Source organism: Sturnira hondurensis, unplaced genomic scaffold (genome assembly GCF_014824575.4).
Source record: "Sturnira hondurensis isolate 20B ecotype Veracruz unplaced genomic scaffold, ASM1482457v3 Scaffold0014099, whole genome shotgun sequence".
Lineage (NCBI taxonomy): Eukaryota > Metazoa > Chordata > Mammalia > Chiroptera > Phyllostomidae > Sturnira > Sturnira hondurensis.
The window spans coordinates 1,906,605-1,923,213 of NW_028086730.1; the positions used below are offsets into that span (position 1 = coordinate 1,906,605).

Sequence of the window (16,609 nt, forward strand, 5' to 3'; positions counted from 1 at the left end):
GAAATGGGGTGAAGGGCTCCCACCCCACCAGCAGTCCAAGGTGGTCGGGGCCCTGCGCGCAGGGCAGCCTGGCCTGACCACTGGGCTGCAGCCGTCCGGGCGGGAGCCTTGGGCCCGCGGCGGACCTGCTGGTGGCACGGCGCCCCCTGGTGGTCGGACGCTGCATCCTTGCCCCCATGCGAGAAGTCCACCCTCCTTGCCCAGCCCCCACTCAGCACCAGGCTCCACGTGTGCCCGGGGATGGACAGGGAAGCCATGCCCTCCGGACCCCAAAGTCCGGTGGGGGGCGGGGCAGGACAAATAGGGAGCGGCACACAAGGGGATTGGGACTGCTGGTTCCTGGGCTTGCATGGGTCAGGATCCCCGAAGGGCAAGGGTGGAGCTTCGTGGGAGGGTGACTAGGGTGTTCTTTGGGGAGCAAAGGGTGAGTCCCCCATGTTAGAGGTGAGGAGGGTAGGGGTGCGGGGAATGGGACAGGGACGCTCTCTAGGGCAGGGGACAGGGGTCCAGGTCCCTGGGGGAGCCCGGGCGCCCCCAGGCAGTGATGGAGAGGGGGGCGGGACACTCTGGGACAGGGTGGTTGTCCAGGTGGGTGGGGCTGGGCTCCCGGTAGGGTGCGGGGCAGACGGGAGCTGAGCAGTGGGGCCACCCCTGCCCGTGGCTCACACAGCGTCCCCCGCCCAGGCCGCTGCTGGCTGGACGCCCTGGAGCTGGCGCTGTGCTGCTCCAGCCTCCTGCGCCCCAGTGGGTGCAAGCAGGGCGGCGACCGGGGGGAGCCTGGGTCCTCGCCGGATGCCTCGCCCTCCTCGCTCTGTGGGCTGCCGCCCTCGGCCGCCATGCAGCACCAGGACCTGTTCCCGTGAGTGGGGCGCGGTGGGCAGCGTCGGCCCTTCCCCGGAGTCCCGGCTGCTGCCGTGGGCGACCCGGCTCTCACTGGCACTAACATGTGGGTGCCCTTGTATGGGGAGGGGGACTGTCCCCGCAGTGGTGTGCCGCTGGGCACGGCACCTCCTTCACTGCACAGCGGACCCAGGAGCCTCAGTTTCTCTGTCTGTAAATTAGGCTCATGGTGCAGATGCCAGCTGCACAGAGGATTAGGCCCGATGTGGGGCGCCTCAGGGGGGCGCTGCCCAGAGGTGGGGGTGCTGGGCCTCACCTGTGACTGGGGACCCACGGACGCCTTCCAGACTGAATGGGTCCGCCCTGGAGAACGACGCTTTCTCAGACAAGTCGGAGAGAGAGGCTGCGGAGGGCTCGGACAGCGAGACCCAGGAGCGCAGTCGGAAGACCAATGAGGGCACGAGCGACCTGTTGGAGGCCCCTGGGAGCCCAGCGCCACGAGGGACCACCTACGTGGAGCAGGTCCCGGAGGAGTTGTGGGAGGTGAGACCCCGCCCAGCCTGTGCCGCCCTCTACCTCGTCCCCACCCGCTGAAGCAGCCCTGGCCACACCTGGTGTCCCCCAGGGCTGGTTTACAGGGTCCCTACAGGCCCCCTGGGAACAGGACAAGGGGGAGCAGGCCCTGCAGTGAGGGTGTGGGGAAGGCCGCGGGGGTTGGGCTGGGGGCCTGCAGGGTCCAGGTGAGGGCCTAGGGGCTGAGATGGAAGCTGGGGCCATAGGGGAGCGGCTGTTGCCCAGAGAAAGCCCAGGCACTGAGGTCCGAGGACCCGTGGCCGTGAGACGGGAGAAGTGGGACTTCGAGACACATCCGGAGGTGACGGCGGTTCCCCAGCAGACCTGACACCAGAGCTAAAAAGAGCTAAAGGGGGGAGCTTCAGGGGGAGACATCAGTCTGGACTTTCGGGCATGGAGCCCGGGCACCCCAGTCTTCAGAGGCGGAGCAGAGGCTCCACGAGGGGCCCAGGGGGGTGGAAGGGAACCGGGGTGCTTCCCCACAGCGGAAGCCATGTGGAGAGGTGGAGCAGGAGAGAGAGGGCACTATGGGTGGGGTGCAGAGGGCGGGGCTGACAGGGGTGGGGTGCAGGGTTCCCAGCTGGGGCTGCTGCCTCGTGAGCCCCGAAGGTGGCCTGGAAATTCAGGCCAGGAACCCAAAGCCTCTGGGTGTCGGGAGTGGCCCTTGGTCCAGGGCCTCCCTGTCCCCTAGGCGCCCAGAGATGCTGTAGTGCCCCCGCCTCAGCCACAACTGAGCATGAGCAGAGAGGTAAAGAGACTTGTCTGAGGCAGCCCAGCAGGGTGGCGACTCTCTGTTGTGTTGCTGCCACCTGTGGCCCTGAGTCGGACCCCCTTACGCAAGTCACTTGTCTCCTCTGTAAAGCAGGGTGACTGAGGGGGTGTCTGGGGAGGGCTAGGAAGAAGGAAGGGCCTCGCCCACAGCCTGGGGCCTCTGGGGATTCAGGGGGCAGCTGCCAGGGGCATCTGCACCCCAGGTCAGATGTTGGAGCCCCAGAGGCCCCCAGCAGTGCTGGCAGGAAGGCTGCGAGGGCCCAGGAGGCGGCAGGGGCTTGGCGGTGGCCCAGGCACTGGGGCTGACTGCGGCTTCCTGTGTGGTGGGTAGCCCTCGTAGGAGGCCCCACCACAGTGGCTCTTCCTGAGGTCCCCGTGGCTTCCCGAGGCCCCGCTGGGGTGGGGGGAAAGGCAGCATCTCAGGAAACACAGGAGGGTCCGGGGCAGCCCCCACCTCTAGTTGTGGGGCCCTGGACAACGGAGGGCTCTTCCGAAAGAAAGCGAAACCTGGAAGCTTTCTAGCATCCGTGTCAGCCCATCACCTGAGTCACCCAGCAGTCCTGAAGGTCAAGTGGGCTGGAGGGCGGCTGTCCTGTGCAGGTGACACAGGCACAGAGGTGTGCAAAGTCCCCAGCAGGGTTTCAGTAACCAGGATGAGAAGGCTCCACCCTGGGCTCCGAGAGTGGGGGGTAGGCCCAGGTGGGCAAGGAAGGGGGTTGGGCGGGGGGTGAGGCACAGCCTCCCCACCTCCCGTCCTGGCCCCTCCAGCCACAGGCCCTGCCGGTGCCCCGCCCACCCCTCCTGGCTCCCTGGGGAGCTCAGTGCTGGGGGCCTGACCTCTGCCCCTCTGCCGGCAGGGCGGCGAGGCATCCCAGGTGGAGGCGGTGTCGGAGGAAAACAAGAGCCTGATGTGGGTGCTGCTGAAGCAGCTGCGGCCGGGCATGGACCTGTCCCGCGTGGTGCTGCCCACCTTTGTCCTGGAGCCCCGCTCCTTCCTCGACAAGCTCTCCGACCACTACTACCACGCGGACCTGCTCTCCAGGTGAGTGAGGGCACTCTGTGTGTGCCCAGGGAGCGCGCCCCACCCGCGGCTCTGCCTGCCGTCCCCAGGTTCCTGGAGGGTCCCCCCAGCTGAGGCTGAGCTCAGTCCACTGTCCCTGCTGACTCAGCCTCCGAGGGGACCCAGTCTCCCAGAGCAGCCCCAGAACAGCCCCAGGAGGGACTGGTGGGGAGAGTGGAGCAGTTCCAGGTCTGGGCAGGGCAGGAGCGGTCAGGGGGAGTGTGGCTGGGGCCTCCCTGGGCACCCTCTGCAGCCCAAGCACTCTGCCCAGTGCTGGCGCCCTGAGCTGGACCACTGGCTGGGAGGAGCCCACTCAGAGGGAGCTGGGCAGGGGCGGGAGCATCTCGGTCAGGGAGGAGGGTGGCCCAGGGCCCTGGACTGGAGTGAGGGAGCTCCCTGTGCACCTGTGCGCCTGTGCGCCCGTGCACCTGTGCATCTGCACAGATGTGCACCTGTGCGTCTGTGCACCGGTACAGGGCCTCACTGGAGGAGGACGCCTACAGCCGCATGAAGCTGGTGCTGCAGTGGTATCTGTCCGGCTTCTACAAGAAGCCCAAGGTGAGGTGTGGTGGCTGCAGCCCTGAGAGATGCCCCCTGGTCCCCACTCCATGGCCCTGGGCTGTCCCCTACCCCTCAGTGCCTTGAAGGGTCCTGCTCACCCCCACACGGCCCCAGGCACCCAGATGAGGTACAGGCACTAACTTGTCACAGAGTCCCCCCGCCCCCGACTGGTGGGGCCCCCAAGGGTGCTCCTCACCCTCGAGGAATCAGCTGCCACACACGTGGGGCAGCAAAGGGTCTGCCAGCCCTGGAGCCCCGTTTGAGAGCACCAAGTGCAGGCTCAGACGGGTACCGGCTGCTCCTGCAGTGACAGGGAGGGGGCACCTGAGTCCCCCCCACCGGGCCCAGCCCCACCACAGAGCCCTGGTCTGCCCTGGGGCACAGCTTGAAGCCACGACTCTGTCTCCACGATGCGCTGTGTGGATGGGGAAACTGAGGCTCAGGGAGGGTGAGGGACAGCCCCCGAGTGACACAGCAGATTGGGAGTGGAACCAGGCCTCCCAGCTATGCTGGGGCCTCCTCAGAGATCGGCCCCATGGCCCCCCGCAGCACTAGGCATGGGCACGCTCAGCAGCCTGGAGCACATGGGCTGTCGGAGCAGAGCGGGCACTCAGGGGGACTTCCTGGAGGAGGAGGCTCCACCTGTAAGTCTGTCTGGGACAGGACAGTGGGGTGACACGGGGTCAGTTCAGAGCTGGATGTGGGAAGCCCAGCAGAGGAGGGACTGATGGGAGGCAGTGCAGAGCATTCTGCAGGCCACTGTCACGGGGCGAGGCAGAAAGCTGGAGGTGACAGAGAGGGAGGTGTGACCGGTGCGGCCCGGCTACCCCCCATCCCATCAGGGTGGCTGATCTGGACCGCCTGCAGACCAGGGTGAGGGCTCTGCAGCCTGGGGAAGGCTCCCCTTGGGGAGGGGGCGAACCTGGGCTGTTTGGGGAGCAGAGAGGTGGCCGGCAAAGGGTGGGGGACAGGGCCAGGGGGACAGGGGCCCCTGGTTCTGCCAAGAGTCCTGGGAGAGGGTGACCTGGTGAGGGTCTCGGGTCCCCTTGGAAACCGAGAAGTGGCCAGGACACCTCGTAGGATGTCTCCCCGCAACACAGACTGGGGCCAAGCGCAGTGTCCCCAGAGCAGGAGAGGTGCTGCACCCCGACACTGGGGGCAAACCAGGGGGCCCCCTGTAGCGACCCGTGCCCCAGGGTTGCCCCTGGGTCCAGCTGCTCCCAGCCTGACCGAGCTCCTCTGGTCCCCACTTTGGCTCTTTGTCGCCACCTGCAGGGGATCAAGAAGCCCTACAACCCGATCCTGGGGGAGTCCTTCCGCTGCTGCTGGCTCCACCCCCAGACCCACAGCCTCACCTTCTACGTGGCGGAGCAGGCAAGGCTGTGGCCCACACTAGGCTGGGACGGAAGTGGGCAGTGGCCGGGACTCCGACCCCGGGGGCACGATTCCTGGTGGCCTCAGCTGGTTCTGCCTGGGGTGCTCCAGGCCTCATTTCTGCCAGCCAGACTCTTTTGATAGGAGCGGACTGGGACTGGCAGGCCACTTCGTTAGGGAGGGGACTGAGCGAGCCGTGCCCCCAGGGCACCCTAGGCCGACACGGACCCCAGTCTGCTCCGGGCCCCAAGACTCAGCCCCGCTTCTCTGGGAAGCGCAGTGAGGGCCCTGAATGCAGGAGGGGTCAGGGATGTGGGCTGGAAGGGGGCAAGGAAGCTGGGCTCTCGATCGCTGCTGGGGCTTTCTGCCGCTGGGGCCATTCCAGGAGCCACCTCTGTGCCCACAGGTGTCGCACCACCCGCCCGTGTCTGCCTTCCACATCAGCAACAGGAAAGACGGCTTCTGCATTAGCGGCAGCGTCACCGCCAAGTCCCGGTTCTACGGTGAGGGGCCCCCCGGGGCTCCGCCCCAGGCCTGGGGAGTTTGGGGAGGACTGGGCTTGCAGATTCCGTGGTCCCCAAAGCCCCACCAGGTGGTGGCTGTGTGTGTGTCCCTCCCACCTCTCCTCCCCAGGGACCCTATGGGTGGGGGTGGGAAAGTGCTCCGAACCTGGAGTGAGGCAGAGCCCGGGCATCCGTCCCGACCGGCATCCACGCATCCAGGCATCCATGCGCAGGGCCCGGGAGGCTGCGAGAGGGAACCTGCCTGCAGGGCGCCCTCCGGAGCTGAGCTGCCGGCTTGGCACCACCAGCCACTGCGCTCTGTGTGGGAATTGATCAAAGTGAAATAACGCCCCCAGGGCAGCTCCTCGGCCACAGCGGCAGAGACCACGCGTGGATGGTGGCTGCCACGTCGGATGGCACGGGACGAGGTTTCTGTCGCCACAGAAAGAAAGTGCCATCGGGCAGTGTCACCCTGGAGCGGGGCACTGTGGCTGCCCAGAACGTTCAGACCCACTTTCCCATCGGCCATGCCTCCCTCCCTCCTGTTTTCTTGCTGGGCGGGTCTCCCGCACCCCTGCATGCCCCGCAGTCTGTGGAGGAGGCTTGGGTTCTGCCACCTTGGCAGGGACCCTCCACCCACACTCCCCCGCACTGGGGGGGAGGCTTAAATCCAAGCAGGGGCTCAGGCCAGTTAGAGAGGCCACAGCCCGCCCCCCAACACCCCTGCCTCAGTGACAAATAAGCAGCCAGTGCGGTACCTCCTGAGGACCCAGGGCACGAGGGACCTGGCAGGGCTGTTCCAGAATCTGAGGCTCAGAGAGGTTGAGTGATGGGCGCACAGCTGGGGTCTCCTCCCACCTGTGGGAGGAAGCTCCGAGCCTGTGATTTCGGGGTGGGGCCCCGGGACCCAAGGGCGGGCTCCACTCACGGGCCCCCCGCCCGGCCGCCTCTGCAGGGAACTCGCTGTCAGCGCTCCTGGATGGCCAGGCCAGGCTCACCTTCCTGAGGCGGGCGGAGGACTACACCCTCACCATGCCCTACGCCCACTGCAAAGGTGAGAGCCCTCCAGCCACCGCCCCCCACCCCGGGAGGGCAGAGCAGGCCGCCCCCTGGGCAGGGCGGGGTGCAGGGGCGCTGCGCCTGGTCCTGGCTGGTTGGGAGCCCTCTTTCATGCTCACTCCTCAGCGACTTCCCTGGTGGGGACAGAATTCCAGGCCGATGATTGTGCCTCTTCTCTCCTCTGCGGAAACATTTTCCGGCCTGGCCTCGGGCTTCCGGGCTTCCGGGCTTCCGCTGTGGTTGGGACTGGAGGCTGGGAGCTCCCTCCTTACATTTGCAGCGTCTGGGAAGCTGCTGACCCGCCGGTCTCCTGCAGCGCGTCGGGGTTTGGACGGCCTGTTTTATTTTTCAGTTAAAGGATTTGGGTGGGCTTTTCTAGGTTTACAAAAACAGGAAGCAGGAAACACTGAGGGCTCACGTAGCGCCCCCCGCACATGCGGACCCCCTTTTGGACACCTGGCGTGGGTGTGCTGCAGTGCGGGCAGGTGCCGGGCACGGTTACCGAGTCCAGTCCGCAGGTGGCGTCGGGCCCTCTGTGCTGTGCGTTCTGCGTGTGGGTTTGGGCGAATGCACAGTGTCGCCGTCCCCACCCCAGCAATCTGGCCTGGTCATCCCCGAAGAGATGAGTCTGCCTGTTCGTCCTTCCCCTCCGCCTTCTGGCCATGTCTGGGGACACGCGCCCTTGTCGCTCCGGCCCAGTGCCTCCATCCTGCCCACTCGCGGTGCCCCTGTGGCCAGCAGGAGCCGCCGGGTTGGCTCCCGGGCCCTTTCATTATTAGCAGTTCACGTCCTTCTGATGGGACACCACGGGACCTTGAGACCTGCCCTGTCCCCAGGGAGCCTCAGGTTCCTCCCAGCAGGAAGTGGGGTTTTGGAGGCCACAACCCGTGTGTGTTTGGGGGCTGGGTAGGTAGCTAGACACTGGGTCCCCTTTCTTCAAGTGGAGGGGGTGTACAGACACCTCCCGTTTAAGTTAAAGAAAAAAGCTCTGGAAATCGATCATTTCTGGTGGGCAGGAGGCTTGAAGCAGAGACCCTGGGTCCCAGGCTGGCCCGGCCCTCAGCCTCACAGGGGAGGGGCTGCAGGACGCTCCCCAGGCTCCCTGGGGGGCCGCCTTCCACCGCCACGCGGGACATGGCGTGCTGGAGACTCCCGCGTCGCTGGGGCTCATGCGTAGTGTGACTCTATGAGTGTGTGAATATAAACACATCTTTTAATTCCCTGGAGCTTCTGGCTCCCACCAGACCCTGCTGTCAGTCATGGAAGGAACCCTGTCCCCTCCCTAACACCCACCTCCTTCTTCTTTGTGGTTTTGTTTTATAACCTCAACGTAAAGAAAAAAAGAGACCACAGTCTGTACACGAGACATTTTCTTCTTCCTTTGCTTTGTTTTGCTTTGCTTTTTTAAAAAATATTTTATTCATTTATCTTTAGAGGGGAAGGGAAGGAGAGAAGAAGAGAAACATCAATGTATGGTTGCTTCTTGTTCATCCCCTGCTGGGAACTGGCCTGCAACCCAGGCATGTGCCCTGACTGGGAATCGAACTGCAATCGTGTGGTTCACAGGCCCGCGCTCAATCCACTGAGCTACACCAGCCAGGGCTTTGCTTTGCTTTTTAAATCTCCACCCGAGGATATGTTTATTGCTTTTAGAAAGACAGGGATGGAAAGAGAGAGAAACGTCGAAGTAAGAAACATCAATCATTTGCTTCCCGTACAGGCCCTGACCGGGGATTGAACCCATAACCTCCTGGTGTGGGGCACGGTGCTCCAACCCGGCCAGGGCCTGATCTGTGTCTTGAGAGTGGTTTTGTCATTGTTTCTGGACCTTCCCATGGAGCTGAACATAGAAGTCTTTTTTTTAGATTGAAAGTCACTTCTCGGCCTTGGGTTGAAAGAACCGGTGGCGACTGAGGCAGGTCGGGAGGTCACACATGCCCTTCCAGGGGGCTCTGTCTGCCCAGCAAGCTGACCTCTGAACCCTCTGTCCACCGACCCCTGGTCACTCAGAACACTGGCCTGAGCGTGGCTCCCACACGGTGGCAGCTGCAAGGGCGCATGGCTTGATCTCTGCAGCCGTCCCTGTCCCCAGTGGGTCCCTCTGGGACGAGGACGGTCCTCTGGACCGTTACCTCTGAGGCTGGGTCTCCCGGGGGACACCGGCTTCAGTGCCCCCCTTTTCCTCACGTCTGATTTCTAGACACTTGCCTCACTCCAAAGCCAACGCTGCCCAAGGGCCTGCAGCGAGAGAAGTCGTGCGTCTGAGACCCCCGCTGCGCTCACCCGGGTCGGGGCAGCGCAGAGCCCCGACCCCGGCTTTTCTACCCTGTGCGCAGAAGGCCGCGGCGTCTTCGCCGCCTTTTGCTAACTCGCTTGCTTTTGCCTTTCGGGAAAGAGGCACCGTGGGCGCAGGTTTCTGAGTGGCCTCAAGGGGGGCGGCGATTCCTTCCTCTCTGAGACTGAGGGTTTGTGTGGCAGGGGTGGGAGATGGGCTCCTTCCTCCCCTGATCCTCCCTTCCTTCCCCACGGCTCTGCCTGGCCGCTGCCACCCTCTCCCCTCCCCTCCTTGTCCTCCTGGGGTCACACAGTCCCCAGGGTCCCCTCGCTGGGTCCTGACGCGGCAGGGGCCTGAGCGCCGACCCCCGTGCCGCTGTGTTTCAGGAATCCTGTACGGCACCATGACCATGGAGCTGGGCGGCAGCGTGGCCATCGAGTGCCAGAAGAACAACTTCCAAGCCGAGCTGGAGTTCAAGCTCAAGGTAGCGCTGGCCACAGTACCTCCAGCCACTCAGAGGGCCTTGGGGCCATGGGGCCTGAACCGGGGCAAAGTGAGGCCTTGGGGACCCCCTCCTGCGCTCTTTGGGCCCAGAGATGGTTTCCTGAGCACGGGCACCAGGAGGAGCCGTTCCTGGCTCCCCGGCCGTGTGCAGCTGGGGCCCAGAGAGGGGAGGGGGGTACCTGCGTGCCACACTCGGAGTCAGGACAGGCCCACAGTGGGGCTGGGAGGCCGGGAAGGACCCCTCAGGTCCCGTCCCAGCTGGCATCTGGGGAGCTGAGGGGTCAGAGCCTGCACCCCATGAGAGCGCTCACTCCTTGTCCCAGAAGATGGGCCTCTGGCAGGGGCCTCCTTGCCCAGCTCACCAGGGGTGCACGGGGCTGCAGGCAGGCCACCAGGCTCACGGGCGTCCGTCTCGGGCGTGTCCCCTCAGCCTTTCTTTGGGGGCAGCACCAGCATAAACCAGATCTCGGGCAGGATCACGTCGGGAGAGGAGGTCCTGGCGTATCTCTCCGGACACTGGGTAAGAGGCCGCCCCTGGGACCCCGGGAACCGGGAGGGCCACAGGCCAGCGCCGCTGACCCGCCTGGCCGTCTGCGGCAGGACAGGGAAGTGTTTATCCAGGAGGAGGGGCGGGGAAGTGCCGAGCTCTTCTGGAACCCGAGCGGGCAGGTGCGTGAGCAGCGGCTGCGGCGGCGCACGGTGCTCCTTGAGGAACAGAAGGAACTAGAGTCGGAGAGGTGAGGCCACCCAGCCCCCTGACCCCAGGGGTCCCCGGCTGACACAGCCAGTCCTGGGCAGGCTTCTGGGCTATGAGCAAGTCCCCAGGACTCCCTGGCAGGGTGGACCTCATAGTGGACCCTGGGGCAGCTAAGATGTGCAGTGGGGGCGAGGTCAGCTGGAGGGCCAGGGAGTGGGGCTGCCGGCAGGGGGCCAGCAGCCTGTAGGAAGGGCCCTGCTGGCGAGAGGTGTGAGCTCGATGTAGGAAAGAACCATCTCGAGTTGAGTAAACAGTGCCCTGGGAGACACGGGCACCCTGAGAGGCAGTGAGCTCCCTGTCTCTGGGGACAATCAAGTAGAGGTTGCTCTAAGCCTCCCCTCTGATGCTGAGAGGGCGTGGCTGCCCAGGTCCCCCAGCTCAGAGGAGGTGCCCGCCCGCAGGCTCTGGCAGCACGTCACCAGGGCCATTAGGGACGGTGACCAGCACAGGGCCACGCAGGAGAAGTTTTTACTGGAGGAGGCACAGCGGCAGCGGGCCCACGAGCGCCAGCAGAGCCTCACGCCCTGGACACCCCGGCTGTTCCACCTGGACCACAGCACCCAGGAGTGGCGCTACCGATTCGAGAAGTGAGTGCTGGCAGGGGGCACCCAGGGGCCAGCAGACTGTCCCCAACCCGTCTGGGCCCTGGGCCTGAGAAACATGTAGGGCTCTACTCCCCCCAAGGAACAAGTGATGGGGGTGGCGGTCCTATTGGGGCTGCTCTGTCCGGCCCTCGGTGCGGACCCTGCACACAGGTGTGGACAGCGGTCACTGTTTCTATGGGGCTCTGGCTGGGATGGTGTCCTCTCCCCCCGCACTCCCCTCACCAATGGACATCCTCTGGACCTCCAGCCACAGCCCCTGGGACCCCCTGAGGGATATCACCCAGTTTGAGCAAGACGGGGTGCTATACACCCTGCAGCGAGAGAGCCTGAGCCCCCAGACCCGCGTGGAGGGCAGCCCACGGCCTGGGCACCAGGTCAGCACCCCAGGGCCCCTGCCCAGGTCCTCAGCCGTGGGAGGGGCAGTCCGGCTGCAGGTGTGCCTCACTCCCCCCAGCGGGGCCTCCTCCTCTCTGTCCCCTGCCATCACAGTCCCACACCCCCCAGGCAGGCCCCATGCCTCGTCCCCTACCCTGCCTTCCCCAGTGTGGGGCCCGAGGCTCCTGGACTCTCAGGGACTTGGTGTGCAGGCTCTGTGCCACGGACGGGTCCCAGCACCCTGCTCCCGGAGGCGCCCTCCCTGGTGTCAGCACCCCATCCCCTTGCACCCAGCGAGGCAGCTGAGGCTCAGGGGAGCCGGGGCCTGGCCAGGGGACAGCGGAACGGACAGCCTTCGCGTGGACACCAGCCTCCAAGGGCGGCCGGAAGGGGCTGTGCTCTCTGAGGGAGGCTGGGCTGCGGGTGGGCTCCTGCCCAGCACCTCGGTTCCTACACAGGGGCCTGGCCCAGACCAGCGACTTCGCAAGGCCAGCGACCAGCCCTCTGGCCACAGCCAGGCCACCGAGAGCAGCGGCTCCACGCCAGAGTCCTGCCCGGAGCTCTCAGATGAGGACGATGACGGAGACTTTGTCCCCGGTGAGTGCTCCTGAGCAGGCCCTTCCTTGGGTGCGGAGGCCAGGGAAGTGCCCTCCCCGGGGGGTCCAGTCCCAGGAGGACGCTCCTCCCCCAGCCTGGCTGTCCTCTTAAGGCCCTCCAGGGGTCTCCCTGGGCCCAGGGCACATGGGAACTGTGCAGCAGAGCCCAGGCTCCCCAACCCTGGGCTCAGAGGGGAGGGACCTCCCTTGCTTGGCGAGAACGTGTCTGCACAGTGTCCCTTTGTCTGTGACCCTCTGGTCCCACCCCACCTCTCCTTCTGTTGCCCTTACGGGCCCGAGTGCCTGTGTCTCCCAGCTTGGTCCCCACCTCTGCGGTGATGGGCCACACTTGGCCAATCCTGTCTCCCAGTGCCTATTAGAGGCCAGCTGAACCCAGGCTCCCTCCTGAGACGCCTCTTGGTGCTTCTCCCTGTCTCTCAGCACCACTGGCTTTGTCCCGAATGCTCCCATGGGGCGGGGCGGGGCCTCCAGCTGGGCACAGCCCGGGACCCCCCCACACTAGCTTCCCAACCTCTCAGCTCCTCCTCCAGTCTCCCTCCCCTCCCGTGCTCTCTTGTCCCTGGCCCTGCAACTGGCGGCCTGTCCTCCCAGGCAGCGAGAGCCCGTGCCGGCGGTGTGGGAAGGAGGCCCGGCGGCTGCAGGCCCTGCACGAGGCCACCCTGGCCCTCCAGGAGGCGCAGCAGGAGCTGCACAGGTAGCCCCTGGGCGGTGGCGGTGGGGCAGGGAAGGGGGCCGGCAGGGAGTCCTGGGGGAGCAGCCGAGCCGGTGCGGGTACGGCGGGCTGGGCAGAGCAAGGGTGCCTGAGGAGGATGCGGGGGCTGTGGGCCGGGAGGGGCCGAGGTGAATCCGAGCAGTGGCCTAGGTCACAACCGCCCGGAGCCAGGCAGGGGTGGAGCCAGCTCTGCTGGCAGTGGCCGCCCCTGGGCGCCTGGGGGTTCACCGCTGTGTTCCCAGCCACCCTCATGGCAGACTCTCGGGTGGGAAGGGTGAGTGAGGCCTACTCAGTGACCATGATAGGTAAGGGCCGCCCTGGCCACCTGGGCCTTTCCGTGGGCAGACTCCCCGGGGGGGGCACAGAACCACAGACCCCCCAGGGTGGGGGCGCAGAACCACAGACCCCCCAGGGAGGGGCACAGAACCACAGACCCCCCAGGGTGGGGGCGCAGAACCATAGACCCCCCAGGGTGGGGTCACAGAACCACAGACCCCCCAGGGAGGGGCACAGAACCACAGACCCCCCAGGGTGGGGGCACAGAACCACAGACCCCCCAGGGTGGGGGCGCAGAACCACAGACCCCCCAGGGTGGGAGCGCAGAACCACAGATCCCCCAGGGTGGGAGCACAGAACCACAGACCCCCCAGGGTGGGGGGCACAGAACCACAGATCCCCCAGGGTGGGGACACAGAACCACAGACTCCCCAGGGAGGGGCACAGAACCACAGACTTCCCGGGGGGGCACAGAACCACAGACCTCAAGGGTGGGGTCACAGAACCACAGACTCCCCAGGGTGGGGTCACAGAACCACAGACTTCCCGGGGGGTCACAGAACCACAGACTTCCCGGGGGTCACAGAACCACAGACTTCCCGGGGGGTCACAGAACCACAGACTCCCCAGGGTGGGGTCACAGAACCACAGACCCCCCAGGGTGGGGTCACAGAACCACAGACTTCCCGGGGGGGCACAGAACCACAGACTCCCCAGGGTGGGGGGCACAGAACCACAGACTCCCCAGGGTGGGGTCACAGAACCACAGACTCCAGCTCTGCTCCAAGGCTGGGCTCCTGGCTCAGGCCTAACTCACTGGCTGTGGGATCTTGGGCTGCCCATGCCTGTTTCCCACTGTGTCCCTGGGCTGCAATGAAGATGGTGCAGGGGCCTGGACTCTGCCCAGTACCTCGCTCCTGGCTGCCCCGGGAACCCAGTGGCGGCCTCAAAGCCCAGTCCTCCACCAGAAGTCTCCCATGTTGCTCCCAGAGGGCCCAGCTTCACCGCAGCTCCAGCCCCCTGGGAGGCTGCGGGAAGCATGGAGAGAAGGCAGCTGGCACTTTGGAAGACTGCCACCTGTGTGGTCAGGGAGGGCTTCCTGGAGGAAGATGCAAGTGGCCGGGGAAGAGTTGCAAGAGGGAGAGCAGAAGGTGCTACTGAGAGTGGTGGGACCACAGGAGGGCTCATGCTGGGAAAAGTGTGAACCCACCAGTCTCGTAGGGTGTGAGTGTCCTGGGGCCACATAACAAAGTCCCACATACGTTCAGCTTAAACCACAGACACTCACGGTCCCCATTCTGGAAGTGGGAGTCCAAGACCCAGGTGTCACAGGGCTGGTTCCCCCTGAGGCCTCAGTCCTGAGCATGTAGACAGCTGTCCTCCCCTTGTGTCCCCACATGGTCATCCCTCTGTGCATGTCTGTGTCCTGTTCTCATAAGGACACCAGTCACATAGCATCAGGACCTACCCTAGTGACCTCATTTTCCCTCATCGCCTCTTTAAGAGCTCTTTCTCCAAATACTGTCACATCCTGAGGTCCTAGGGGTCAGGGCTCCAGGCTATGACTTTGGTGGGTGGCAGGAGGTGGAACACAACTCACCGCCAGAGCCGGTGGGGGGGGCGCTCTGCTCCCCCACCCCTGACCTTGCTCCCTGGAATGGGTGCCCAGGAGCCCAGGGCCACCCCTGTGCCCTGGGTGCCCTCCCCCGATCATGCCCCAGCACCCACATCCCCGGAGGGTGGGACGGGCCCCCCGTCCTGGCTGTCCTGGCTGAGCCGCCGCGCCTTCTCCTTGCAGGCAGCTTGCGGCCACGCTGAGCTCCGCAGCCAGGGCCCGACAGGCAGCGGCCTCGGGCCCCCTGCAGAGCCCCCGCGCCTGGTGTCTGCTCTGCGTGCTCCTGGCCTGCCAGCTGCTGCTGAACCTCGTCCTCACCTGAGCGTCCTTCAGGGCCGCGTGGCCACCACCTGCGCACCTCAGCCGCTGCCGCCCTCCCTCCCGGGCACCCAGCACTTTAAATCAGCCCAGGGAGGCGGAGGGACACTGTGACCTCAGCCCCTATGAACAGAGGGGCCCTGGTAGCAGGAGGACAGAAGGAGGGACCTGGGGCCACCCTGCTCTTCTCCGGGAGGCCCTGGCCTCCCGGACGGGCCCTCACCCAGCACTGGCCTTAATGCTCAAGCCAAATGCCCCTTCGTCATGCAGCGCGTACCCTGGTCATCTGGCCTCTCTCCTGGTCCAGTTCCCCCCTGCCCTGTGGAGTTGACACAGGCAGGGAGTAGGAGGGTCCCGCAGCATTGGACATCTGCTCCCCAGCCGGGTGCAGGGGAGGGAGGGGCAAGCCAGGGGTCCCCGGGGCTGCCTGGTCCTGGCGCACGGGCTGTCCCTCCTGAGACTTTGCCCCTGTCACCCTGGCATGGCCCTGACGGGGCCCCTGGAGTCAGTCTGCCACAGGCCTGTTTGGAAGGAGCCTGGTTAGAAGTGAGGAACCTGCCCCACCCCCGCAGCCCAGCCCCCTGCAGTGTGGTGCGGGGCTGGGGGGCACCTGTGATCGCAGGTGCGTGGGCGCTGGGCCGTCCTGTGACACTGGCCGTGGGTGGAGCACAGCCGCCCTGCGCCCGCCTGGGTCGCTTTCCCGGGCCCAGCGGGGCCCCGCTCTCCCCCACTCACTTGCTGGACAAACGCCGCGGCAATACCACACTGGGGCGGCGTCTGCCCTCCGCTCTGTGTCGGGCGCCACGCATGTGTGTGTGTGTGTATACGTGCGTGAGCTCCCACACGTGTAGGCGCACACGGAGCCTGAACTCTGCTGTGGCCATGCCCTCTGGGCTGATGCTGCATTTTCCGGCTTTTGTGCCCATGTCCTGGGCCCCCCCAACAGTGTGGGGACAGGTCTGTGCCCCATTCCCTGAAATAAAGGAACACATCCATTGGCTGTTGTCTTCTTGGGGGAGTTCTGGAAAGGAGGGGCGTCTTCCTGGGCACAGACTCCATTCCAGCAGGGGGCTGCCTGGGGCCCAGGGCAGGGGTCCAAGGTCATGAGGATGGAGGGGCCCCCGGGGAGAGGGGAGGGGGGGAACAGTGAAAAGCAGGCCCACCCTGTGAAGCCCATGCAGGAGGCAGAAGTCCAATGAACCAGCTGGGGACACAGACCAACACTGTCCTCTAGGACACTCCAGGGAACCCCCAGGCCTGGGTGGCCCCCAGGCTAATTTTGCCTGGTCCCTTCCTCCCACCGACTGCCCGCTCCCTGCCCTGCTACCCTGGCCCATCTCCTGCTTCGATTCCTCAGGGAACACTATCCCCAGTGCTCCGTCACCAGGGCCAGAGTGGGTGGCCTACCTTTGCTGGGACAGCCCAGGGTGCCAGTGAAGGAGGGTGGGGCCGCTGTCACAGACCCCACAGCCCGCTGCAGAGGGAGGCCGTGGCCCCGCGCTCACAGCTCAGGACGGAGGAGGGACAAGCTAGAAAGGGGAGGGCAGGGCACAAGGGGACCCCTGGGGCCCCAAGATGTCTCCAGGCCTCTCTCCCTGGGCCCCGAGACCCAGGGGCTGGAACTGGAGTCCCACAGGATCCAGCAGGGGCAGCCTTAGGCAGATCGCACTGCGCCCCCGAGGGGCACCCTGCTGGAACGTGAGTGCTGTGCGATTTCTGCAGGTGGGGTCAGGGTGGGCTGCTCTGGGCCCTTCGGAGCCAGAGTGGTCCTCACGACCCCCCACAACTGACTCAGGAGCCCCCGTCCCCTGTCC

The 16,609-nt window shown here is 65.7% G+C and overlaps 1 protein-coding gene across 2 annotated transcripts in view; it reads left to right on the forward strand.

Moving 5' to 3' along the window:
- OSBPL5 (oxysterol binding protein like 5) overlaps positions 1-15,791 on the forward strand; it is a 32,910-nt gene extending 17,119 nt beyond the window's left edge. Inside the window, exons 8-22 of one of the 2 annotated variants that reach the window (XM_037062603.1) lie at positions 685-859; positions 1,188-1,383; positions 3,042-3,226; positions 3,721-3,802; positions 5,081-5,179; positions 5,586-5,682; positions 6,638-6,736; positions 9,403-9,500; positions 9,951-10,040; positions 10,121-10,257; positions 10,679-10,864; positions 11,130-11,256; positions 11,716-11,854; positions 12,470-12,568; positions 14,661-14,782. In XM_037062603.1, coding sequence (XP_036918498.1) covers positions 685-859; positions 1,188-1,383; positions 3,042-3,226; positions 3,721-3,802; positions 5,081-5,179; positions 5,586-5,682; positions 6,638-6,736; positions 9,403-9,500; positions 9,951-10,040; positions 10,121-10,257; positions 10,679-10,864; positions 11,130-11,256; positions 11,716-11,854; positions 12,470-12,568; positions 14,661-14,680 — 1,829 coding nt within the window. In that variant the 3' untranslated portion in view covers positions 14,681-14,782. Of the gene's footprint in view, positions 1-684; positions 860-1,187; positions 1,384-3,041; positions 3,227-3,720; positions 3,803-5,080; positions 5,180-5,585; positions 5,683-6,637; positions 6,737-9,402; positions 9,501-9,950; positions 10,041-10,120; positions 10,258-10,678; positions 10,865-11,129; positions 11,257-11,715; positions 11,855-12,465; positions 12,569-14,660 lie in introns of both variants that reach the window. The other variant, XM_037062602.1, reaches the window with a different exon arrangement.
- Positions 15,792-16,609: the final 818 nt, after the last annotated feature.